At 45.7% G+C, this 25,703-nt stretch overlaps 1 protein-coding gene across 2 annotated transcripts in view; it reads right to left on the bottom strand.

Moving 5' to 3' along the window:
* The window catches only part of SLC24A3 (solute carrier family 24 member 3), a 508,872-nt gene that overhangs the window by 437,054 nt on the left and 46,115 nt on the right, over window positions 1-25,703 (bottom strand). For both annotated transcript variants that reach the window (XM_064375974.1, XM_064375943.1), the window contains exon 2: window positions 3,897-4,025. In XM_064375974.1, coding sequence (XP_064232044.1) covers window positions 3,897-4,025 — 129 coding nt within the window. The remainder of the gene's footprint in view (window positions 1-3,896; window positions 4,026-25,703) is intronic.

Below are 25,703 nucleotides of genomic sequence, written 5' to 3' on the forward strand. Positions count from 1 at the left end.
GAAGGCTTGAGGTATGGCATGGAATTCTGCAGACACAGCAATCACTAAGGGAAATGGGAGAGTGTCTTTGGGAAGAAGTTTTCTTGAATTTCTATTCTTAAAATTTCTAGGAATAAGTGGATTTGTGCAAGGGAAGGGATAAACATAGTTGAAGATCTATTTTATAGGTGAGGAAATGGTCATCTGAGAGGCAAACCAGCCCCATGCCCCAACAGCGACTATAACCAGAATAGATGTAATTCCATCTCCAGTCTCTGAATCTACAGCCTTATTCTAATGGCATCTAAAGCCAGGGCTTCTGACAGCACAGTCTGAGAAGCCCTATGACATCACAAGTGGCAGCTGGGCATACTTTACGACAAATGCTAAATTAACTCCTGCCTGTGACCTTGCCACCCTAACTCAGACAACCAGGATGCATACTGTACCCTCGAACGCTCAAGTCCCTGTATAAATCCTCACTCCTCCAAGCACAGAGGGAAGCCTGCTCCATAGGCTCTGTTAATTATACTACTGCCACTGACATCATCACAAATAGGAAGGGAGAGAGGCCAGAACCACAGAGCTCACTTCCTAGCCCTCTATTTAAGATTTGCCGGAACCACAGAGCTCACTTCCTAGCCGTCTATTTAAGATTTTCGAGGGCAGACAGCACTATATTTAACCAGCACAAGTAATATTCCTTGTGCCCAGGCCCCTTTAAGAGAATTTGAACAATGTTCTAGAATGAACTTGCCTTTAGCTCACTCCTGCTCAATCCTTTCACCCAATAATAAGGTAGAGAAGATGAATCTTATTAAAATGATGCTTCTAAATCAGGATGCTTCTAAATGGGCGCTTTATCTCTCAACTTTTTTCATAAAATATTTGTCCGGTCCAGATTGAGAAGCCACTTTGACAGCATTCTGGTAACGGCATGGAGGTAACCAGGGCTCAGTGTGTTTGAGGCAATGTTCTGATCCTGTTGTTAGAAATGCTTGATGCAGCAGAGGTGATGGCACTCATTGCCATGCCTGAGGTCCTCAGGGCTTGCCTACATGGGAAGATGGCACTGAAGCTTCCCTGTCCAGCTGAAGGGCTATTCAGACCTGAGCTACCTGTGGTGTGGCCTGTTGACAGACTCTCTCTTGCAGGGAGTAGCTGTAGAATGTTGCTCTAGGAATCTTGCACTGTGCCCTACCCATAATTATGCCCCAGGACAGAGGGTGGGAAATTCACAAATACACTCCTACTATGGGGCCATCAAACCCAGGGCACTAAGCTGTGCACACTGTATTACTTTATTCCCAATTCTCACAGCAGTCATGAAAGGTGAGAACGATGATGTCAACTTCACAGAGAAGCACGCAGAGACTCAGAGAACCTGGTTATTTGGCCAAGGTCCACAGCTTCAGGTGAGTGTGACTCTAAGACCCAGGTTAGAGATAAGGCTCTCAGATTTACAAAGTTGCTCTACTCCCTTGATATATTTGCAATTGGGCTGGAAAGACAGGAGATACATTCATATGTTCAAAGACAACTGCAAGATCTGACCAGCCTGTCCAATAGCCCCTTCTGTGACGGTGGAAATGTTTTGGGACCTGTGCTGTCATCTGTGATCCTACTATTGAGTATCTGACATGTAGTTGGTGCAATGGAGAATCTGAATATTTTATTTTAGTTGATTTGAAATCATTCGAATTGAAATTGCCATTGAATGTCCATATTGGACAGCACATATGGAGACATTTTATACCAGCAGCAGTCAGTAAAGAATGCTGCAGTCTGAGGGGTCCAAGCAAGCTTCATGAAGTACATAGGCTCCGAGCCAGCCCTTGTGTGTTAGGATTTGAAGAGAACTTCTCCTGTTTCAGGCATGATCATCTTTCCTGTGGAATTTGGTTTTGAATCAAGGGCCCCAGAAACCAAGCCCAGTCCTTTTGGTCTGCAGGTGAGGAAATCAAGATTGTCCCACCTGGCTCCATATTCCCTTTGGACCTGCTGAACGCAGCATGACTCAGCTCACTTTTGCTTCCTCCCATATTTCTCCCAAAGCCTTTCCTCTCCTCCCTTTCCCTGGGTGCCCCGCCAACACAGGCAGGTCCTGAGTTTGTGTTCTTTTTATCTACCTAGATATTTTCTTTTCCATCTGTGAGGCTGAGTCATTTCCTCTTCTGGAATGACTTTTAATGCACTTTATGCTTCTACATCTGTCACTCTGAGAAAGGCATTTCCCAAGACAGTGAATGATGCTACTCAAAGAGAGACCAACCACCTGCCCCCAAAACACACCCCCAGCAACAGGGAATGGAATCTCCCTCTCCTTGCTGGTTCTGCATGTGGCTGAACCTAATGCTCAGAGCTGGTCACCATGTTCTGTCTGACTCCATTCTCTCCCACACCAGAAGTGACAACTTGGCTTTCTAATACTATTAGCTGATCAATATTCATCAACTTACTAGTTGGAGAAAAATGGTGAAAACTATTTGACTACAGAGCCAGATCTGTTCTTGGCACAGAACCTGTGCCGTCACTGCCATGCCTTTTCAGGACAGTCCTTGGAAATCTCTATTTCTTAGAATATATGTGGCTCAGCCCCTCAGTGGGGAGCTCGGACCCTTCGTGCTTATTTTCATTTCTAGCTCATGTAACTGCCCACGTGCTGCTTCACTTTCAAGTGAAAAATGTTCCTTGTGAGCATGGAACAACACCACAGTAACCCTTGGATTCTCCAGCTTGAGGAGCATAGACTACATAGGGGATTTTTTGGTGGTGGGGATGTGGCAGATAACCTATTTTTAATTCTTTTCAGCTTTGCTTGAAAGCTGATTGTTAAGAGCCTAAGTACCGTGGGGGAAGGGCACTTCCACCCATCTTCCCAACAGACTGTAGACCCGCAATTCCCTGACATGCCTTCTGTACTCAACGGTCTGTAGTTCTTTGGGCCGCAGTGAAGATTGTTTATATCCTTCCACGTGACACTAGATATGAGACAGGCCTTTGGATGTAGGATGAGCATGTCCTTGAGCTCCTGGGCCCTTGACAGCGGCAGACATGAGGTCAAGTCCCCACCAGGCAAGGAAGGAAGACCCCAGAGACCTTCGGGATCCAAGTCAGGACAGCAAAATATGGTCACAGACCTGTGAGCTAAGAATGATTTTTCAATTGATAAAACATTATAATAAAGTCTTTTAAGAACACACTTCAGATGCGATACGTGGCCTGCAAAGCCTACAGTGTTTATGGTCTGGCCCATTCCAGAACAAGTTTGCCAACTCCAGGTCTACACCTTCAGGGACCTCATTCATCCAGAGGGGCTGAGGTTTGGTGGGCTGGGTCCTCACCACTCCTCACTCCCTTTGATCTGCTTTGTGTTTGTTTTCTTTTTCAGTTCCAACATTAGTGATAAATGTTCCATATATCTTCCTGAGGAATGCCACAACAGATATCAAATCTAACAACCAGTAATGAAAATTCACCTCTTTCAAGATCAACATTGCGCGTGAGGATCTGGCTCAATCCCTGTGTCTCTACTGTGATAGAAACAAGGCTCCTGATTAAAACCCAGCCAGAGAGGACCCCAGTGATCAAAGCAAAGGTGACCACAGAACATCCTCACCCATCCTGCTCCTGCCTCAGTTTCTCACTTGGCAGCACCAGCCGCCACATCTGATCTCAGTGCCGCATCAGAAGCATCGATGTCTCTGACTTGCCCCCAGCACCAGCTCCTACAGAGGTCGAAACACACCTCAATAGTCCCTTAGGATGTCACCTGTAAGTTTCTTAGACTCCCGTCCTAAACATCCTTACAGGCTCTCTGGATTAAAATTCTAAGAAAACACACAGGAGGCTGGCTCTTCCTCAGCCATAACCAGAGAAAATGACGGCCACTGCCCATGAGTAGCCAGCACTGTTACCTGGTTCGGTGCAGTTCTTGCTGCTCCGGAGACCGGCATCTTCGGAAGTCAGAGTGTCGTTCACCTGCATCAGCTTCCTCCCCATCATCCACTTTCTGTCTTCCCCTATGAGGTCCATGAGGTCAAGCTCTGGGGAGACAAAGAATAACCACACATCACTCACAGCTCGGTTCCAGCCTCTGCCGACGCTGTGCTCCCAGTGCCCTCATCAGCCAACACTTGCTCAGCCCTGCCTGCACCCCTGAGCCACCCTGCCTCTAGCTGCCTGAGGGATTCCTTGCAGCGCCAGTGGGATGACTTTGAGGTGTGTGTTTTTAACTGGATTCTAGATTCTTCCCAGTGGGATCAAGCTCCAGTTGTCTACTGTATAACTCTCTGGATAAAGCACACTTGATCAGCTGCTCCTCCTTCCCTGTCTCAATTCCCTGCTCCCAATGATGTGCTGAGAAATGTTTAACAACCAACTCGTGAAGGGGGGAAAAAGTCCAGATTTATAGCCATTGGCTAATTTCCATGGTGTCAGTATTTCCATTGTAGCCAATACCACACTACCAACATTACATCATTGAAAATGGAGTTCGGAAGAGATGGACACAATCAGCTCCACTGAGTCAGTAAGAGCTGGCTCCAGCCCACTGAGGTCTAGCCCCTGCCAGTATCTCCTGAAACCAGCCCCCAAATAGACCACCCACCGCTGAATATGCGTCAGGAGTCAGGATCTGCTTCTGGGGGTTTTCAAGTGAAGACATAATTTGCCATCCCCAAAGCATAGGCCCGTGAGTGACACACAGCAAGTTTCCAATGAACAAGAGATGCAGGCATGAACTAGGAAAGAGTAGGTTGAGAGTGCAGGTAACAGGGCTCAGGGCTACAGTGACTGTGGGGATAGAGGTGCCAGAAGAAAGAATGCAAGCTAAGGAGTACACTGAAAGGGGCAGTGCAGTGCATTCTGTTTGGGGCATGCTGAGTGTGAAGAGCCTGCAGAGCACAGACAGGGAGGTATGCCACCTGTGCAAATGTGAGTGGAAGGGTGGAAGGCACATTACGGATAAGGTCTCCCGGTGGGGAAGAGGGGGCACTGGGGAGAAATGGAAGAATGCAATATCCTTCAGAGAGGAGACAGAGCAAAAGGATTCAGGAAGGGATCATGAAAGGAAGGTAAAGAGCAAGGAAGGCAAGTGTCAAGGAAGGTGCGCAGAAAGAATTTCCTGAAGGAAGAAGTAGCCAACAACCTTGACCACCATGGACAGATCAGGTAAGACGAAGGCAGAGACACGACAGGTGGAGCCTGGCATCATGGGGCCACAGGGAGACACAGACCGCAAGCCAAGCTGCTGCAGTGGCTCTTTCCAGGGGCTTGGCACTGAAGAAGAAGGGACCTGAGGCAATGCTGCCTCTTGAGTGCCCAGAGTCGCCGCGGGCAGGAAATAGATCGAAACACAAGATATGGGCCTAACCTGTGGGCCCAGTGGCCTTTACACAAGGCCACACGGTGCACCCAGCCATACCAACAAGGTGTCTGAAGTGCTGAAGAGCTGGAGGGCATCAACATCTGATCACTGCTGGCTCAGGGTAGGTGCTCAGTAAGTACACATTAAATAATTATTCCCCCTTTATAGGAGGAGAAAGTGAGACTCATGGAAGAGTCTGGAAATCACAATGCTTGTGGGCACCTCACCTAAGCTAACATGATGCATATAATATCAGTAGCTCATGAACTGAGGTATTCCTCAAACACAGACCCTGCTACCAGATGTAAATTTAGCAAGATATCAAATTATAGCTTAACCATCTTGTCCAGGAAAGCCCCACAGGGTTTTTTTTTTCCCCCAAAAAATGGAGGAAGGATGAGGAGTCTAATGAAAAGAAACAATAATATCAGACTCTTGAAATACAAAATTCTACATGGTGGCCACATGTATCAGCTTAGCCCAAATTATGAGAACAATATCAAAGATAATTCAAGGTTAAAGAAAGGCGTTTGTGTAGTTTGGATAACCTGAATGGTTGCTTCATATGATTAAGAATAGTGATGAGCAGAGACAAAAATTTTCAAAACCTCATGAAGAAATGGTAAGGTTAGTAGCCTTAAACTCCCATATTATCACAAATAATCAGAAAGTGTGGAGAACAGCAACCCCTCTGTCTCGGGCTGGGTTTCCCCAGAAGCAGCCCCTGCGAGGAGGGTTTGAGAGCAGGTGGTTTTTATGGGAGGTGATCCCAGGAAGAATGAGTAGAAGAGCGGAGTAGGACAGGAAACGCTAATAGAGGGTGAATTTTAAGTCAGCTGCCAACATGAATAACTAGAAACTGATCTCTCTAGAAAGCTCTGGGGGCCAGTGTAGATATGTATCTGAGACACCTAAGCAGTGAGGAAGCCTGGGTATTCATCCACCTACTCCTGGTCTACACTGGTTGAAACTGATGAAAGAGGACATTAAACCCCCAGCATTTCCAATCTGCTACATGGATGTCCAAGGTGATGTCCAGAAAAAGGCCCTGGGCAATGAGGGGCAGGTGCTAGAAGCTGCACTGTGCCAGCTGGCATTGAAGAGGTCAGAACTGAGTAAAATGGGTCTGGCACCATGGCATCTGCCCATCCACACAGTACCTTAAGAAAAGAGTCATGCTGTGGCTAGCAGCATGGCCATTCCACTGTTCTTAATATCTGGAAAGAAGAGAAATGCTTTGTGGTACTGTAATCTTAATGTTTAGGAAGACCTCAAAGATTTACAAAGAAGCAGGAGTAACCCTTCCAATGACTTCCAAAGTTCCTTCATGTGCCAAGTTTCCACGGTTCTGTAATTCTGAGAGAAAAGCTGATACCAATTAAGAGATGTAAAAATAAAGCCAGCTATTGTAGCAGAAAATTAGAGGATTTTTAAACATAATGATTCAATATCTTCAGGAATTAGACTCTTAAGGCAGCACCTCTGAATTTTAAAACCTACAAACTTTTATCTCAATAGAAAATGTATTTGACCACTGACAGCTGATACAATAACACAGAGACCAGAGTCTGAGAAAAGAATGATGAAGCAATGCACTGCGTTCGTTTCCTTCCCACAGAGAACCAAGTTTGACAATATTATAAGCACAGTTCATTTGTCCTCATAAAACTCCTGCTGAGCTAGGAAGAGGCAGTTGCTTCTGGGGTCAACTCACCTGTAGAGTACGTAAGTCAGAGGATAAGCGATTTGCCTAAGATTAGAGCCAATCCATGGCTACATCACCTATCATTTCTTAGTTCGCGTGGCTTCCATTCACTAAATGTCTGTTACGTGCAGAAACCTTTCCATTCTTCACCATGTTTCATCTTCATGGACGAAAGCCCTACATGGAAATACCAGGTCCATTTTGCAGATAAGGAAATTGATGGACAGAGAGGTTAAATATCTTGTCCAAGGTCACACAGTGAGCAAGTAGCAGAATGAGGATTTGAAGCCAGATCTAGTAACCCTAAAGGACAAAGTCTTCGTAGATCCCAGGATGGATGAAATCCATCCTGGTTTCATTATTCAGCTATAGGAAAGTAGCTCAATAATGCAGCCTGTACCTTATAATAGGTTAGCAGTGAAGTGGTAAATAAGTCTCACTGGACTTAATTCAAAGATGGTTGTTTCCCCAGAAATTACAGTCAAGCACCACAAAATGACATTTCTGTCAAGGTCAGAGGCATATATGACAGTGGTCCTGACATCTTTTTTAATTAGAGGCATGGTCTAGCTCTGTCGCCCAGGTAGAGTGCCATGGTGCACTGTGGCCTCAAACTCCAAGGCTCACATGATCCTCCTGCCTCAGCCTCCCCACTATCTAGGACTACAAGTGCATGCCACCACATCTAACTACTCCTATTGTTTTTTGTAGCGACAGAGTCTCACTATGTTGCCCAGGCTGGTTTCAAACTCCTGCCCTCAAGTGATCCTCCCACCTCGACCTCCCAAAGTCCTGGGACTATTACATGCATGAGCCACTACAGTCAGCCCCGTAAGATTTTAACACCATATTTTTTGCTGTATTTAGATATGTTTAGATACATAAATACTTACCACTGCCTACAGTATCAGGCCCGTAAGATTTTAACACCATATTTTTTGCTGCATTAGATATGTTTAGATACATAAATACTTACAATTGCCTACTGGATTCAGTACAGTCACATGCTGTACAGGTTTGTAGCCAAGGAGCAATAAGCTATACCATCCAGTTTTATGTAAAATACACTCTATGATGTTGGTACAAGAACAAAATCACCTAACAATGCGTTTCTCAGAACACGTCCCTACTGTTAAGTGACACATGGCTGAATTAGGAACAGCAGTGAGGCAGGAGCATCACCCATGAAAACTTCACAAATGAAGGAATGAGACTTCCAAAGCCCCACTGTGTGCACAACACTCTGCTCGGTGTGATTTCCCAGAGGCCAAGCTGGTCCCACGAATTCTGACATGGAGGACTATCTTCCTGCACTTAGGAAGGAGGGGCAGTGGGTGGGCATTTGGGAAGTCGTGGAGGGTGGGAAGGTGAAGGGGATATGGAGAGGCGTCCACACTGGCTGTGCTCCCTGCTCTCCCCTTGCTCACCTCCCCGGCTTCCTTGGACTTTTCTTCTGCTACAGCAAAGAGGCCGCTCCGCAAAGCTACACTTGAGCAATGTCAACAAAAACACTTGGCCCTTGTCCACGGCATTCTTGGCTCCTCATCTGCCAGGCCCTGGAAGTTGCATGTTGGCCTAATTAGTCAGAGGAGTGATGGGGGATGAAGAGGAGGCAGCAGGCTCACATGTCACGTCACGGGTGGGGCATCCTGCAGGACTGCAGGCTCTGAGAAGAAGGGACAGGAGTAGGCCGTGGGGATAGCACAGGATGCTGGCTGGAAGGGGAGGAAACCCAGCTCTCAGCGGGAGAAGCAAGCTACATGCACTAAGGAAGGACACAAAGTGAGGCTGGGTGCCAAGTTTCCATTACAGAGCTGTGTGCTCACCCTCTTGTGCTCTCTCCTCCCTCCCCCTACCCTACCGCCCTAATCTCCACAACCGGGGCTTAGAGAGCCCAAGGGTTTCTGACACCAAGAATGGATCTCCTTGCACGCCCCCTGACAAACAGCCTTGACCCGCAGCCTTCACTCTAACACTAATGCATTGTCTCCTATGTGAACCTTGTCCCATAGGGTTTGCAACCCCTCCCAAACACTAGCCCCAGGCCTGGTGGAGAGGTGGGGCTGCCTGCTTTCTGATGAGAGGATTCACTCCTTAGATAGCTGGGTGGCAGCAGATGGGGGAGTTTACCGTATCATCGGCAAACTTATCTTTTATGCCCCTTGCTATGCGCCAAGCACCCTTCCTGTACCATCTACTTCATCCTCTTACAGGGGATGCTGACAGCTGCTCTGCGGCTGCTGATGGGGTGAAGCAGCCAAGCCAGGGCTCCAGGCCAGAGCTGACTGCAAAGCTCAGGTATGTGTTTCTCACCTGTCTGAGAGCTCCGGGAGCCCAGGGAAGTGGCCTTAGGGCACAGCAGGTTCCTTGAGGGTCCGTATTAACTCTCTCCTCCCTGTGAACTGGAATACCGCTTTTTTTTTTTTTTTTGAAACTGAGATGTAGAAAATCATCAAGCTGAAACACTCAGAGAGCCTTAGCAACAGTCTCCCATTTGCAGATGTAGAAACTGACATGTAAAAGGTGAAAGACTGATATGGTCTGAAGAGAAACCAGAGAATAGAAACTAAGTTTTGTAAAGCCGAATGCAACATTGTAGAAAGAATGTCTGGAAAACTCGGTTAACAGCGCAAGAAACACAGCCAAGGGCGGCAGCACTAGCTCAGGCTCTCTAGGCTGGTTTGGTGCTCCTCACTAAGGCTATAAATACCCCACCCTACAGTTTACACAGCTGCCTCCACTCTGTACACCCCAGGTCTTCACCCCGGGCTTGGAGGTCAGGTTTGCATAAGCTTGCAGCCAGCGGACACCTTCTGCAGACTCAAGTGAGCAGCACTGTTCTCCAAATGACCCTTTCTGGCCCCTCCCCCTAAAGTCTCAGTAGGATGAGCCTGGCGTCCTCACCCTCTGTGGGTAAAGAGGGGAGCACTGGAGGACCTGGCTTCATGCAGATGGATTTTTCTCATGGGTTTTCCAGCTGAAGCAACAGCTTCCCTGTGCTGTTGTTCATGGTCCTTGGAAAGGAGCACCAATTGCGGAGAGGCTGAAGCCCTCCAAATGAAGCTTTCCTAACCCAGCAGGAGAGAAGGAAGCTGGAGGCTAAAAGGGCCATACATTCATTCCCCTCGATTGCTTCAAAACTTCCAGAAAGTCAGAGAAGGGAAGAGAAGGTGGCTGGGAGAAGATCTCCAAGCCACAGGAGGCCATGGATTCTGTTTAAATTCTCTTTCACGAGCTGTTTACACAGCCTATCCAGTGGGCAAGGAGATACTGAGAACAACCCCTTGGGCTAGGTCAAGGTCTCCCTCTAATGTCACCAACTCAGTGAAGGCAATCACAGGCATCGACTCTCACACTGGATGTAAATTTCTTGCCAGTGTCAAGGAGTTACACCTCCACTCCAAAAGGAAACCCAGGTTGAAAGTTGAACATTTTCAGTCCCTCCAATAGGACAGGCCTCCCTTTAACCTGGAGGGGAAGAGGAGAGGCAGGGCACTTCTCTGGAGTCCCTGTTCTCCAGTCAGAGGAGCGGCAGCATCTGCACCTCCTGGGGCTGGACCAGAGTTGGAATCCGCATCTCACAAGATCTGCAGCAGATCCCTGGGCGAGGTGGAGTCTGAGTTGCTGCTCCCCAACCCTGAGGGGCAGCCCTCCCAGCAGGATCAGCAAAGGGAGGTTGCAGAGCCTGCAAGTGTCTGGCAGGGAGCTGCAAGGTACAGGGAAACGGTTCCCATCCCCAGTGGCTGGGCTGGCAGCACAGAGAAAGCAGGAGCCCTGATGGAGAAAGGGAGAGGGGCAGCTAAGCCATCAGCTGGGACTCCAGGGCTCTGCTGTGAGACTGGGGTTCACCTGTGTCCTGTGCCCTGGGAGAATGGCCCCATCACCAGTCCCAGTGCAACTCTCCTATGGGAGGGCAAAGGAAGGCACAGCTATCTACCTACTTCTCACCAAAATCCCTTTGCCTTCCTGTCCCATGTGACACTGACCCCTACACAGGCTTACCCACACTGGCCTAGGTTAGGTATGAGGAGAGGAGACTAGCTGAGCCCCTGGCAAGGGTGGCCCTGGAAATAAGAGATGGCTTAAAGCATCTAGACCAAAGCCCTGAGCCAAGAGTCCAAACTGGCCCCAAAGGCGGTTCTGCTGTGATTGTTGGGCAGATCAAGGCAAGTTGGTTGTGAGGCTGGCACAAAGATGGGGAAGCCCACACATTCCCCCACTGCTTCCAGAGGGAAGCCCTTCCTCTAGGAAGGCTTCCTGGACTCTCCAGGGCTCCCTTCACAAAAACCTGTCTGTCTTTACTCTGTCACCCATCCCTGACCCCCACTTGCTCAAGTGAGTTCCAGGGGAACCCAGCCTTTTCGTTGTGATTTTCTCTTAGCTGTGTCTCCCCCATCCCAACTCAGCCTGGGTGCTGTCGCCATCATGCCATATCATTTCATTAGAGCCACCACCTGGGTCCTCATTGAACCACCACGGCAGGAGAGAAGCACAGTGTACAGAAAAGACCCCAGATCCATGGGTCCCATTCCTCAGGGCCATGCCCCTTGACCTGGGGGCTAAGTTAAAATGATAGGCCCAAGAATTTTAGTGGCAAACTTGAGCCAGAATTCAGGTTTTCTGAGTTGCTGGACGAAACTGGCTGCATGACAACCTTGTTTCTCAAAGTGTGGTACCTAGACCAGTGGCATCAGCATCACCTGCGAGCTTGTGAGAAATGCAGGATGCTGCATCAGAGCCTGCATTTTCACAAGGTGACTCACATGCCTAGCAATTCTGGAGGAGCCCTGACAGCCTGTGCTTACCTATTTTATCCCAGATCCACTCACAGACATTGTTGCATGCCTTCAAAGTTCCTGGCACAGTGCACAGCTTGGTCTCTCCATCTCTAAAGCCCCATGTGCAGTCTTCACCATCCCCAGGACCAGAAGGGCCCCTCATTGAGACCACATAAGCCCCTGCTGAAGATGCTTCAGCATCCACATGGGGTGTGGCCACCTCAATATGCTTTCTCCCATATCTGCCAACAGTCCTCCTTTATAAAATTTTTATTTCAACAGTTTTTGGGGAATAGGAGGTTTTTGGTTACATGGATAAGTTTGTTAGTGTTGATTTCTGAGATTTTGGTGCACCCATCACCCAAGCAGTATCCACTGTACCCAACACGTAGTATTTTATCTCTCATCCCCCTCCCACCCTTTCCCCCAGGTCCCCAGAGTCATTCTTATGCTTTGTGTCCGCACAGCTTAGCTCTCACTTAAGAGTGGGAACGTACGAGGTTTGGTTTTCCATTCCTGAGTTACTTCACTTAAAATAATGATCTCCAGCTCCACCCAGGTTGCTGCAAATGCCGTTATTTCATTCCTTTTCATGGCTGCGTGGTATTCTATGGTGTATATATGCCATATTTTCTTTATCCACTCATTGGTTGATGGGCATTTAGCCTGATTCCATATTTTTGCAACTGCAAACTGTGCAGCTCTAAACATGAGCGTGCAAGTGTCTTTCTCATATAATGACTTCTTTTCCTCTAGGTAGATACCCAGTAGTGGAATTGCTGGATCAAACGGTAGATCTACTTTTAGTTCTTTAAGGAATCTCCACACTGTTTTCCACAGTGGTTGTACTAGTTCACATTCCCACCAGCAGTGTTAAAGTGTTCCCTTTCATCACATCCATACAAACATCTATTTTTTAATTATGGCCATTCTTGCAGGAGTAAGGTTGTATCACATGATGAGTTTAATTTGCATTTCCCTGATCATTACTGATGCTGACAGTCCCATTTTGAAATTGCTTCCAAAAGCTTCACAAAATCAAGTCCCAGCAGCCTGGTTTTAGAGCTCTCTATTTCAGAACAGCCCCATTTTTCTTCATTGAACTCCAAGTAAATGTGATTCCTCTAATGACCTGTAGGGCTGAGCCCAGGAGTTCTCCTCTGCTTAGAGGCTGCTGTTCTTGTGATGGTCTTCAGATGTTTCAGGGGCCCAAGCTCAGCCCCAAGGCAAGACTCGCTCCTCAGGCTCCCCTTCCTTTGGCCCCTGTTCCTCTTCAAAAGCTCTCCTGCCGCCCTTTGCCTATTGATGTCTTTCCCCAGTTTCATAGTCTATAGTGGCTCAAAGCCCAGGGATGTTGGCTGGCCCCACCTAATGAAAACCCTTCCACTCTCTCCCCTCTCTTCTAGTCTCTCTCTCTCTCTCCCTCCCTCCCTCCCTCCTATCACCCCTTCTCCTACCCCTCCCCCGCTATCCCTATCTCTCTCACACACATACAATGTCCAACACGGAGTTTCTTCTTACGAAGTATGGAATGTTGGTGTCAAATTCATATGTTGAAATCCTAAATTCCAATTTGGGAGGTAATTGGGTTATAAGACCAGAATATAACCACTAAATCCCAAGAATGGGATTAGCACCCTTGCTAAGGGGTCCCAGGTGAGCTCTGTAGCCCTTTTTCCACCATGTGAGGATACAAGAATACATCAGTATGCAATTCAGAAGAGGGCCCTCACCAGAACCTGACCATGCTGGAGTCCTGACCTCAGGCTTCCAGGCTCCAGAACTGTGAGGGATAAAGTACTGTTGTTTAAGCTGCCAAACCTATGGTATTCTGTTATTGCAGCCTGAACTAAGATATGTCTCAAACTCTAAAGAACATGCATGCATATAATCTAGGAACTTTGTTAAAATGTACACTTTGAGTAAGGAGGTTGGGGTGGGCACCGAGATTCTGTGTTTCTCAAGAGTTCCTGGTGGATGCCAGTGCTGCTGGTTCAAGCTGCTGAAAGCAGCTAAACTCAATTACACATTTTTAAGTGAGTTGTACACATACATGAAAGGGTCTGAGTCACTACAAGCATATGCAAATGTGTACCCCAACTGCGCTGTGTTTCAGAAAGGAAAATGCAAGTTCAGGAGCAATGCATCGTGTAGTAGCTCCAAGCAATTCCAGGGACTCCCAATCAGGCTGGACAGAGAGGCCCCAGTGAAATGGGTGCTGTTGAAAGTGAAATCACAGGAATAGTAGTGAAGAAGATGATGTTCTGGCCAGTTGTGTGTTCTGTCCAGCAGGAAAAAGAGGATGATATGCATGCAGGATGTTCTTTTCTTCATGCAATAACTCTGTAGAACGACAGTTAACCCCCGCTGAAAGCAGGAGCCTGCTGGGTATTAACTATTATTATACAGGACTCAGGAGCAAATATGATAATGGTGTGCCCACCTCACCTAATGATAGAGAGTGAAATTAACCACAGGTTTCTCAGGTGGCAGAGGGCATCTGTGTCAGCCAATACCCCATCCATCCACTCCCATTATACTGAATGACACTCAAGTGCAGGAAGTCAATTCAACTCAACCTATATAGGTGTTTGTGTGATGAGTCTCACAATGAAGACAGCTTTCAGCTTTCAAAGGGTGATAAACCTGGAAAGAAGGGGAAAAGAAGGAGCAAAGAGGGGGGCAGATGGCAACAGGCACACCCACAATTTAACGGATATAATGTAGATCTCTGGCCCAGAAATTGAAATCACCTTTCAGATAGAAATTGCCAGTTAAATGCTACTTGTTATCACTCTTGGGCTACTCTTTGACCACCTGGCCTGAGATCTAACATGCCAGGGAATACTGGGAAATTAGTAGAGATATATCTGGTAGGTGGGTGGTTACCTATCCCCTCTGAGCTCCTGAAATCTTCCGCACGATAATTTTCCACATTGAAAGGCAAAAACTCCCAAATACCGTGATGATCAATCTAGGTCTGTGCCGTCCAATAGAGTTCTGTGCAGAGATGGCAATGCCCTATACTTGCACTGTCCAATATGGTAGCTACCAGCCACCTGTGGCTATTATTCACTTTAAATAAGACTATACAACTGGGAGCTGAACTTTTAATTTTATTTAATTCAAATCTAAATTTAAATAGACACATGTGGCTAGTGACTAATCTAAGAACTGGCCTTTTCTCATAATCCAAGGCCCCTGTTCCAAGGCCATGAACCAAGGCAGAACCCAGTCTGTCGTAAGACTGCTGTGGCAAAAGGAGACAAACGAAAGTGCAATGACCTTTAGATCGAGGTGACTAAATATTCTGATGAGACAAACAAGATGGAGTTCGTCTGACTTTTCTTTTCTTCTGGCCTCCTTCTCTGCCTGGGAAGAAGAAAGCCAGCTAGGCTTACTGGTAGAAAAAAATGGAAAGGATCATTAACCTGAAAACCAGTCTTAAGCCCTTTTACTCAAAAGAATGATAGGACCTTGTGTAGTGATCTTGCATAGTGATGGCATAAAAGCATCCCCCAACCAGGATTTAAAGTAAACACAACTCAAATTGACCTGGAAATCACATGATGCCCCATGGGAAGATACCTGGACTTATGGTAGCAGAAATTTGTCATCTTGGTGATTTGGCAATCTGGATTTCTAGTCTCAGATCTATTATCAACTTTAAGCTGTTGGAGAAGTTGAATTACTTTATCCCAATTATCACATGGGAACATTCAAAAGCATGAATGAGCTGACCTCTAAGGTCCCTTGAGCTTGGACTTTAAAAGTCTTTTTTATTAAATCTAGGATAGAATCATCTGTTCAAAAGCTGGTAGGATCCCCACCTTCAGAATTGTGCACTACTAGGGGATGAGCTACATGACTTATTGGAGAGTAGGAAGAAAATATTAGAACCTTTATATCACATTCCACTCTAAAAGTAAGAAATACAAATTCATTTAATATTTAAAATATGAATTGACAGTGGCACCCACATGAGTGCACTTGTCAGCATATCCCATAATTAATGTAATAGGAAGGCACCTACTGCCCACAGCAGGTGAAGGACCTGAAGGAAAAGCACAGGATGGACCTGGGGCCCTGCCTAGATCTCTTCCTTTCCTAGTATTGCAGCATGACGCACTTTCCATGGGCTCAGTTGAGCAGATTTGCCAATATTATTTGAATTATTAAAATCTTTAAAATATTTTGAAATGAGATGGGGACATGATCATGAAATCTACTTTATACCAAACATGTGTTCATTGTCTTTTGGCAAAAAATTTTTTAAAAGTTGTTGAACTTACAAATGAATTATGCATTTCTCTCTCATAAAAAGACAAGTGCTATAAATATGCTAACCTTTTCTGGGAAGACATGGCCACCAGCTAAGTGTGCACCTAGCAGATATTTTCAGAACACACACTGCCCCTTATGTCTGCCCCCACTCCAAATCCCTCAAGATGAGTTTGTAACAACCAGTGAAAGAGCAGATGCTTTTCTAAAGAAATTTGGAGAGAGCATTTTGAAAACGAATATCAAGACATTTTTTGTCTTCGTATGACAAATCGTATCAAGAAAATGATAAAAGTCAGTACATTCTAAAAACATTTATATGCTCCACTTAAAAATTTGAAATCAAAATTACATAACCTGATTTAAAAATTCCAAAACAAAGAGTGTCAATGACTTTTATTGGAAAATAAAATTGTAATTAAAATGCAATGTCTTTTATTTGAAAAATGTTTTTTATAAATCCATTTATTAGAAATGTGTAAATGCAACACCTTCTGAAAAGTTGCAAGATTAATCTACTGAAATCAGAAAAGATGAGAAGATGTTAACAAAATTATTTGGGTAATTGATGAATGAAATCGAAAATTTAATATCTTGATTTAGTAGTTATAGCCCATGATGCTTTTCTTCCATTTGGATCTATATATCTTGGGGATTACCTATTATAAGTAGGACAGCCATTAAACTTCAAACTTAAAATAAACTGAACCTCAAATTAAAATAAGCAGACCTGCTGTTGGCTGTATCTCAAAGTATGAAACTAATATTTTTTAAAATGGTTAAGTATATTCTAACATGTTTTCTCAATAAGATACTACTCATAAATATAACAACATTAATATTATCATAGTTTAGAAAAATCAGCATTTTTGTTCTGTTAAAATATAATAATTATTATGTTCAGATGATTTATTTCATGACTATTTTATTACTATTAAATTTATCTTTCACTGTATATAAAAATCTGGGGCAGATCCAGGTTTTATGGCACCTGAAGCTTATGTAATATGGAGATGTCTCTTTTAAATATAAAAATTTACAAATACAAAGGTAGGTACAAGGCTTAAAAATAATATCTCACTACACAGATGAATACATAATATATATTCTAGTATTTCCTAAACATAATTTCTAAAAAAAAATTTTCCTAAGGACAGTATGAAGATCACAGCTTCAGATGGCAGTTCATTCCAACTGTACACATGCCTTGCCTCAGGCTCTGTTGATATACTCTGAACACCTGTATTTTTCATACATCTAATGTATTTGACCCCTGCAAACCAGCCAAATGTGTTTGTTCAGTTTTCTTTAAAGCTCACTTTTTTGTTTCCAACTGAGTAGAACTGGACAAGTCTACATCACTTGGCTCCTCAAAATCACTGGCATTTCTATGCTTTGTGATTGGACAAACAGTTCAATTTATTTGTGAGTGTGAGTATAAAATTGTCTGCTGTTTTCTCTCAGGCTGTCTTGTCTCTGCCATTATAGAACAGGGCAGGAAACTAGTCTTTCCTCAATTCTGGGCTTTTCTTAATTCATGCCTAGAGTACCAATATCACCAGGGAATCAGGCAGAGGAAGAGAAATGCAGTGATTTCTTCTCCACAGTCCTGACTAGAACACCTTCCTTCAAAGGTACCAAGTATCAGGACTCTTGGGGGTGAGGAGAAGAAAGAGGAGGTACCATGTGAACAATGAGAAAACACATTTCATCTGCTCACAGAGTAATAAGAAATTTGTCTCCAAACAATTATTCACTGCAGTTATCCACGTATGATTCTTATTTCCCCCATTAGACTATTAGCTTCCTGACGACATCGCTTTTTTTTTTCTTATTGGCTCCAGTAGGAGAGATTCAATACAACTCCACTGGGAAATTTAAAGTATTAACTACACTGGAAGTTCGGTGCCTGCACTTCCCTCTCCCAGCATCCCCTCTCCCTTAGTTAGAATCAACCTCAGATTTTCATTTTAAGAGAGACCCCCTCCCTCACCCCCAGTCTACCTGTTCTGGGAGGAAGCGCCATCCACCCACTGTACCACCAGCACAGATACTGCCTGAACTAAAGGCCAAAGTCTCACATCCTGTAGGCCATAATGATTGGTTATGAGAGATGCCTGTAACTGAGGCAAGCCAATCAAAGCAGGGCTCCTAGAAAGAGACTCACCTGCTCTGTCCCAGTGACCTTGAACCTGGAAGTAAGAGAGCCTGGATGCTGAGAGTCCACAGACAGCACATAAAGGTGCGTATAGCCAGACCGAAGGACAGAGACAGGCAAGCTCCTGATGTCATCACATTTCAGCCCCTGATACCTGGAGCCAGACTAATCATAAACTTTTCGATTCCATGTTGCAATGAATTCCTTTTTTAGCCTGAGCCAAATTGGGTTGGCTTTTTTCTAGCAGCAACTGAAAGACTCATAGCTGATACATGCTTCTACTTTTTAAAAAAATCCCATCCCATGTAAAGTCTGTTCAAATCCCAGACAGAACCTTAGCAATGTTCTTTCCCAGCGCTTCCTGCCTTCATCCTCTGTCCATCATAATGCACTGCTGAGCAGAGAGCTATTTTCTTTGCATGAATGTCCCTCCCCACGCCATGAACATAGAACCTCTCAACTGGCTTCTATGAATCAGAGTAATAAAGCTCTAAGAGCCTTGGGGAAATTGTGAATTAAGATGGCTATGGGACATAAAAGGTTCAGTACAAGCTACAAGGGGAGAAGGCTGGCCACTGACGGTGAAACAAGGTAGTTGACATCCAGTCCCCCAAAATACCTGGCTAGCCTCTGGGCCAACTGACAGCAGAGGCTGGCTCAGCCACACAAACAAAAGCCTCAGCTGTCATTGTAATAGTGCAGTAATGCTTTACATTGCAATATAGTGTTTGCAACGTTGAAAGGTATCCTGGTTTGGGTTTTCCAAAAGCCGAGTCTGAGACAAAGACTTGGGTGCAAGTAGTTTATTCTGGAAAGAATCCCAGGAAAAAGTGAAAGAAAGTGGAAAGCAAGAGAGAGAGGGGGGAAAAGGATCTATAAAAACACATTACAGAGATTGCTGCCACTGGTAACAAGAGCAGGATCCCTCTGGAAGTTCAGATATACATTCTGAAATCTTCCCAAAACTGTCCATCTGAAGAATGAGGCTATGGCTTCCCTTCCTCACTAGGTGAAGTTTGCTCCAGGAGCACCAACTCCCCAGACTCCAGGCTGCACTTTTGTTTGTTTTGTTTTTGTTTTTGAGACACAGTCTCGCTCTGTCGCCCAGGCTGGAGTGCAGTGGCACAATCTCGGCTCACTGCAACCTCTGCCTCCTGGGTTCGAGCAAGTCTCCTGCCTCAGCCTCCCAAGTACCTTAGACTACAGGTGCATGCCACCATGCCTGGCTAATTTTGTTTGTATTTTAGTAGAGATGGGGTTTTACTCTGTTGCCCAGGCTGGTCGCAAACTCCTGAGCTCAGGCAATTCGCACATCTTGGCTTCCCGAAATGCTGGGCAACCTGCACTTTTGAATGGGTCAAGCTGGCTCCCACCTGTCAGGAAGGCCCTGAGCCAGGAAGCAGAGGGACACACGGCCCATGCTTAGGGCAATGCTGTATTGCAACGAGAGTCTGAGCTTACACTGAACTGCCCACGGCACCTAAGGCTGGGACCAGAGGAGAGCCAAGGGGCTGTCTTGAGGGATACCAAGTGATGTCAGCCCTGAAGGTAACCTTGAACTCATCTTGGAAACAATGTCTCTTAAAACAAGTGGGAAGATGTGTTTGGTCCAGAGCCATAGAAATGTAGAATTTCTTTTTTCTTTCTTTTCTTTTTTTTTTTTTTTAAGAGACAGGGTCTTGCTTTGTCGCTCAGGCTGGAGTGTAGTGGTGGAAATATAGCTAGCTAGCTACAGACGTGCACCACCACACCAAAACCAAATTTTTTTTAGAGATGGGGTTTCACTATGTTGCACAGGCTAGTCTCAAACTCCTGTCTCAACCTCCCAAGTCGCTGGGATTACAAGTCTGAGCCACCACCGCCCCTGGCCTGTAGATTTTCTGATAATGTTTCTCTCTTCTCCTTTCACCATTGAAACTTGACACCAGAACTAAAATATCCTCTTGGTGCCTCACAATGAGAAAGACAGAACGGAGGGGAGCACAGGCAGTGAAGCTTTCGTTTAAACACAAAGCCACTTTATTCTTCTTTGTCCTACTCTTTGGCCCATTGCTTGCAACTTTCCAAGTTGGAAACTGAAACCAGCAATAGGAGAATAGCAAGCTTGAATGGAAAAAGATAGATCCATACTATCTCAGTTTCAGTCCAGAGTCTGAGATCCACTGATAGGTAAGGGAAGACAGGGAAAGGAGAGAGGATGTGGCTCAGCCAGGCCAGGATGGGCTGATGCAAGCAGGGCTTGCCTGGCCACCACCTGCTCCTGGGAAACAGGAGGCTGTTTTGCATATTTCAGCCAGAGAGCAATGCCTCTCTCATTCGCATACCTAGTGAACCCCTATATTTCTAATTGATTAGGGATTTGCCTAAATAATCAGGCTTTGTTTATTTTTCAGACTCCTGACAAGAAGCACTGGTATCTAACTGCAGACTTCCAATAACTTCCCCCTTGAAAACAACCAATTCCGCATGTAGGTTCAGCTGTGTGCCCATAGCTGAGGGGTCCTGTCCTGCTCTCCACAGTTTTGCTCCTTGTGTGGCTTTCTGTTTCCTTCTCTTCAGCCCACATTCTCTCTCCAAAGCCACATGAGACTGTTCCCTTCTCAATGCTGTGAGCTACCCTGTTCATCACAGACACTACCAGCCAAGGTCAGCAAGTCCTCTGATGGGAAGCCAGAAAGAAAATCCTTTTCCACTGTTTCTAAAAGTGAAGGAAGTAGGAACAAAGGCACGGGGGTCAACAGAAGAACACACACACACACACACATAAAGGCTTGGGTGGGTGAGATGGAACAAGGGATTCTAGGAACAAAGGGGCATGTCCGTCTCTTCTGGAATCTCATACGGTCACTCCATTGCAGAAGGATGAGTGGGTGCTGAAAGGGCAAGTGGCTCAGGCAAATATTGTGACTATAAAGACACACACAGCTTTGTCAGTGCCCAGCACACAATCTCACAGAGGGTACATACTGCTGACGTTAAAGCTGTATTACATTTAGAAACAATCGTACTAGCAAAAGCAGTAGTTATTGTAAAGTGGGTGAGATTAGTAAATGTCCCCATCACAGATAACATGCACATTGTCCGTTTCTCAAGATCCCTTCCACCAGTCCCCACTGAGTAGCAGCAGAAAGTTGTGGAGAAAGGGGAGAAGGCGTGGCCTGACCTCACCTTAGCTCCAGGGATGGGCCATCATCATTGTAACATAATTGGGGGAATCAGCATATGGCATCTCCCTGGCCAAAAGGGCTGGTTCAGGAATAGGTAAGTGGCCCCATTCCTGCCAGTGGGATCGGAGGGGAGGTTTGCTGGTGGCTTCTGAGAAGAAAGGCCTCTCACTCTTCAGAGAGAGCTGCTGATGTCCTATTCTCTCTCTTTCTGTGTATAGAAGCAATGCTTACAACTGCTACAGCCATTCTGCCAGTATTGGGAATTACGCTAACATAAGGAAGGGCGGGAAAGGAGAAAACAACACTGGGTCCTTGATGACATCATGTCCCACTGATCCCACCTGCCTTGACACCCACACTCCCTGCAGAAACAGCTGCTGATAAATCTCCCAATGCAGCAAGCATTTTGCATTGTTTTCTATTTTTGACAATGTGAAGCCTCATGACTTATATGTCAGATTACGCCTTTTGTTAAGAAGATATAAACATTGTCGTGAGAAACACCAGACTTCGGTTTAAATTGCTGCTCTGCAACTTTCTGACCTATGTAGACTTAAGAATGCATAAACTTCTTCCTGGAAGCTGGCTCTACACAGGGTGGACTGTTCCATATACCACCTCCTTGGACAGAAAGATTTTTATGAAGGGCAGTGAGGCTGAACATAGTGCTTCATACCTGTAATCCCAGCACTCTGGGTGGCTGAGGTGGAAGGATCGCTTGAGACTAGGAGTTCAAGACCAGCCTGGGCAATACACCAAAATAACACTTTTACAAAAAGTTAAAAAAAAAAAATTAGCTGGGCATGGTGGTGCACACCTGTAGTAGTAGTCCCAGCTACTCAGGAGGCTGAGGTGGGAGGCCGCTTGAGCCCAGGAGTTCAAGGCTGCAGTGAGCCATGATCACACCACACCATTGCACTCCAGCCTGGATGACAAAGTGAAACTTTGTCTCTAAAAGTAAAGTAAAATATAAAACTGGGAAAACAAATGTTCACCACAAAGTCCCTGTCCCCTTTCTGGAGGATCTGTAAATCAAGTCACATTATGCTCATCTGTAGAGTGAGTGGGCGCACACACCCGTGTTCTCACCATATCTCCATCAGGGTGGTCTTTCAGCCAGCTCTAGCGCCCCTCAGCTCTAAACTGCAGTAGAGACGGAGGACAGACCGGAATGACGAGTCTCTGGAATAAATTTCCATCTTTCCAAGGGGATTCTTTGCCTCTGAGAGGTTGAGTGAAGCCAGGAAAGGCACTGTGAATGGTGCTATCTGATTTGCAAGGCAGCTTGAAGCAAGGGTTGAGCCTCATGTGGAGGCACTGGGGCTTCTGAGGGGCTGTAGAAAGTCTTCATTTGCCATCTCCTGCTTCCAAGGCCACCCTGATTCGGTTTCCAATTAGAAACACATTGAATCTGTGACTCTGGCTGATCCCGTCTTCTCCAATGACAGGCTGTCTACTGCCAGATGATAAACAGGAAGTCACTGAGTAAGAGGAGCATGTCTGTCCATGCTGGAGGGGGTTACCTAACTTGGGAAGGCAGAGCACCAGTAACCACATCTCGTACTGTGAATGATGCCTATGGCAATGATGCCTCACAGGTCTTCTGCGAAGGGTGGCAGAGGAGGACAGCAGTCTTATAGCCTCAATCTTTTTTGGGAAGCAATAAACCAAAATGCGCTCTTCTATAGGGACAAGTGCAGCAGCTCTTCACAGATTCATGCAGAGGATGCACATGTTGTGAACTGAGAAACCGTATCTCAAGTTCTTTTGTTTTCAGTTCAGTTTTACTTTACAATGCTGCTTTTGCTATTATTACTTCTAAAAACAACACAGCTCTAACTTCAGCAGTGTTTACCCTCAGGGAGATTATGTGCTGGAAACTGGCAAGGGAATTTGTGTACTAGGAGTCATAATATTTGCCATCCTGGGTATGCTGACTTCATGCCAGGCATGGTTTTGAGTCCCTTTTTTTGCATCTCAACACCTTACTTAACCTACAACAGCTTTGTGAGCTGGGTGTCGTTTTCCTCACTTCCAAAATAAGAAATCAATAGCTCAGAATCGAGTCCAGCAACTTGCCAAAGGTCACAGGCTACCTGTCCTCTCTGCATAGGACTAGACTGCAGGCAACAATTAGTCCAATGTCAGCCTGGCAGAATACAGGTGATCTTGAATATAATGGGACAAAAGAGAAAAAGAAAAAATGACAATGATGAAGGTGATAATCTCAGGTTCACAGGCTGTGCAGCAGCAGAGCCAGGCCTGGTGTCCACCTTCCAGCTCCCACTCCAGAGATCTTCCCTTCATCTTTTGCTGCCTCAATCTCAGGGCATGTAGATGTTTTTCCTTGGCTTCACTAACATGCTATTTATTGGCATGTTCTACCCCTCAGTGTTTCCATCTGAGACATGGGAGGGGGAGACCTAACTTTGTTAAAAGGAAAACACAGCAGGAACATCAAAAAGAGATTTTCCCATAGCAAAGGGGAAAAAAGCTATAAATAGAGTGAAATATTAACGGTGAAATCCTGGTGATGGGGAACTGAATATTCACTGTCTAATTCTTTTGATGTTTCTGTATGGTTGAACATTTTCATATACTATGTTAGAGGATAATCAATGTTTCCAATGTCTCAGTGGTACATTAATATTGATAACACCCCTCTTACAGTATCTGAGGGTGATAAGAAGAAAGATCAGTGGAACAGCAAAGGCTGTGGCCAAGCTCCATGTGTTCCACGAACCCCTCCAGGTGTGGCCCGGCTGCCGTGTGGTCACTGTGTGGTCACACCACCTTGTCTGGTCACCAATCTTCATGTGTCGCTGCCACTCAGCAGTGCTCCACTTCTGAAACTGTTTCTACTATGATTAAAGGCCTCTGGGCCTGAACTGTCACCACCAGAGTGACATGGTGCCAACACAGTGGCCAAGCACATGACAAACATCCATTGTTGACAAGACAACATCCTGGGGGTGTCAGGTGTGTGGAAGCAGCCCATTCCAGAAGGAAGGCTCCTGCATGCTGGATCCTTCGCTCCTGAGACATCTGCATGGTGGAGTCCCAGCATCCCAGCACCTCGGCATCTCTCAAGCTGCACCCTCGTTTCATTTCCTCCTCCAGAGCTGTACTGTGACTTATCTTCTCATCAGAGGGGCTTGAAGGGCTTCCCCTCAGAAGCAAAGCCATACCAGCAAGATGTCCTCCTGGGAGATCCATGAAATAACTTGGCTCAGAGGCAAATTATCTCTGAGCAGCTCTGTTTTCAATCCTTCCTTGAGATATCACTATTACTAGAAAAGTTACCTGGCTCTAATTTAATTGTGAAACAAGGCTTGTCCCTGTGCTAATATTAAAATGGAAATCTTCTAGTGAAATGGCTCATTTCTCTGGTGAATTATTGCCAGAAGGAGATACGGCCTGAATGCAATTTGCTTAAGTGTCTCACAAACCACTCTGATTCCTGAAGACACTGGCCTTATCTTGTGCTTGATCAAGCTCTCTGTCTGCTGCTTGTTCTCGAGGTCTCTGAAAAGCCGGTGCTTAGTGGAAAAGCCACAGGCAAGTGTCCACTCTTATATCTGCTCCATCATTATACTTGCCATTGCTATTCCCCTGCCTCTCTGATTATCATCTTAAAAGATGCCCAGTATCCAAAGAAGTTTGCTTTTGCCCAGTTTTCTAGAAAAATGTTCAGAGTCCCTTCCCCATGCCTTTGCCCAGAGTCTGAAATGGGGAAAAGGAGCTCATGGGGGCAGGGTTGGGGGGGGAGCGGGGAGGAAGAGCCGTGAGGGCAGAGGCAGCAAAGGTGCCAGCCTTCAGGAGCTTACAGCTGGGCCTCCCCAGGACTATGGTGCTTGTATCCGTTGTTTAAATGAAAACAGGTGAAAAGGGAGGTAAACCAGTGTAGGAACAGCATTTCTAAACTTGTGTAGGAAACTACACAAGTGCAGGTGCTGTGGAATACACAAGTGGGTAAGGGCTCACAGCTCCAGGCCTCAGACTCTTACTAGCTTTTAAGTAGCAAGTGAGCTGCGCACAGCGGCACGTGTGCCTGTAGTCCCAGCTACTCAGGAGACTGAGGTGAGAGGATGGCTTGGGCGCAGGAGTCTGAGACTGCGGTGAGCTATGATCTCCCCACTGCATTTTAGCCTGGACAGCAGAGGGAGACCCTATCTTTAAAAATATAAAAGTGAAAAGAAGCAGTAGAAGGAGTAAACAGGAAAGACTCAAACTCCCAATGGAAATACACACTATATCCAGGAGTTTG

This window comes from Aotus nancymaae, unplaced genomic scaffold, assembly GCF_030222135.1.
Source record: "Aotus nancymaae isolate 86718 unplaced genomic scaffold, 86718_ANA_hifiasm-v0.15.2.pri h1tg000001l, whole genome shotgun sequence".
Classification (NCBI taxonomy): domain Eukaryota; kingdom Metazoa; phylum Chordata; class Mammalia; order Primates; family Aotidae; genus Aotus; species Aotus nancymaae.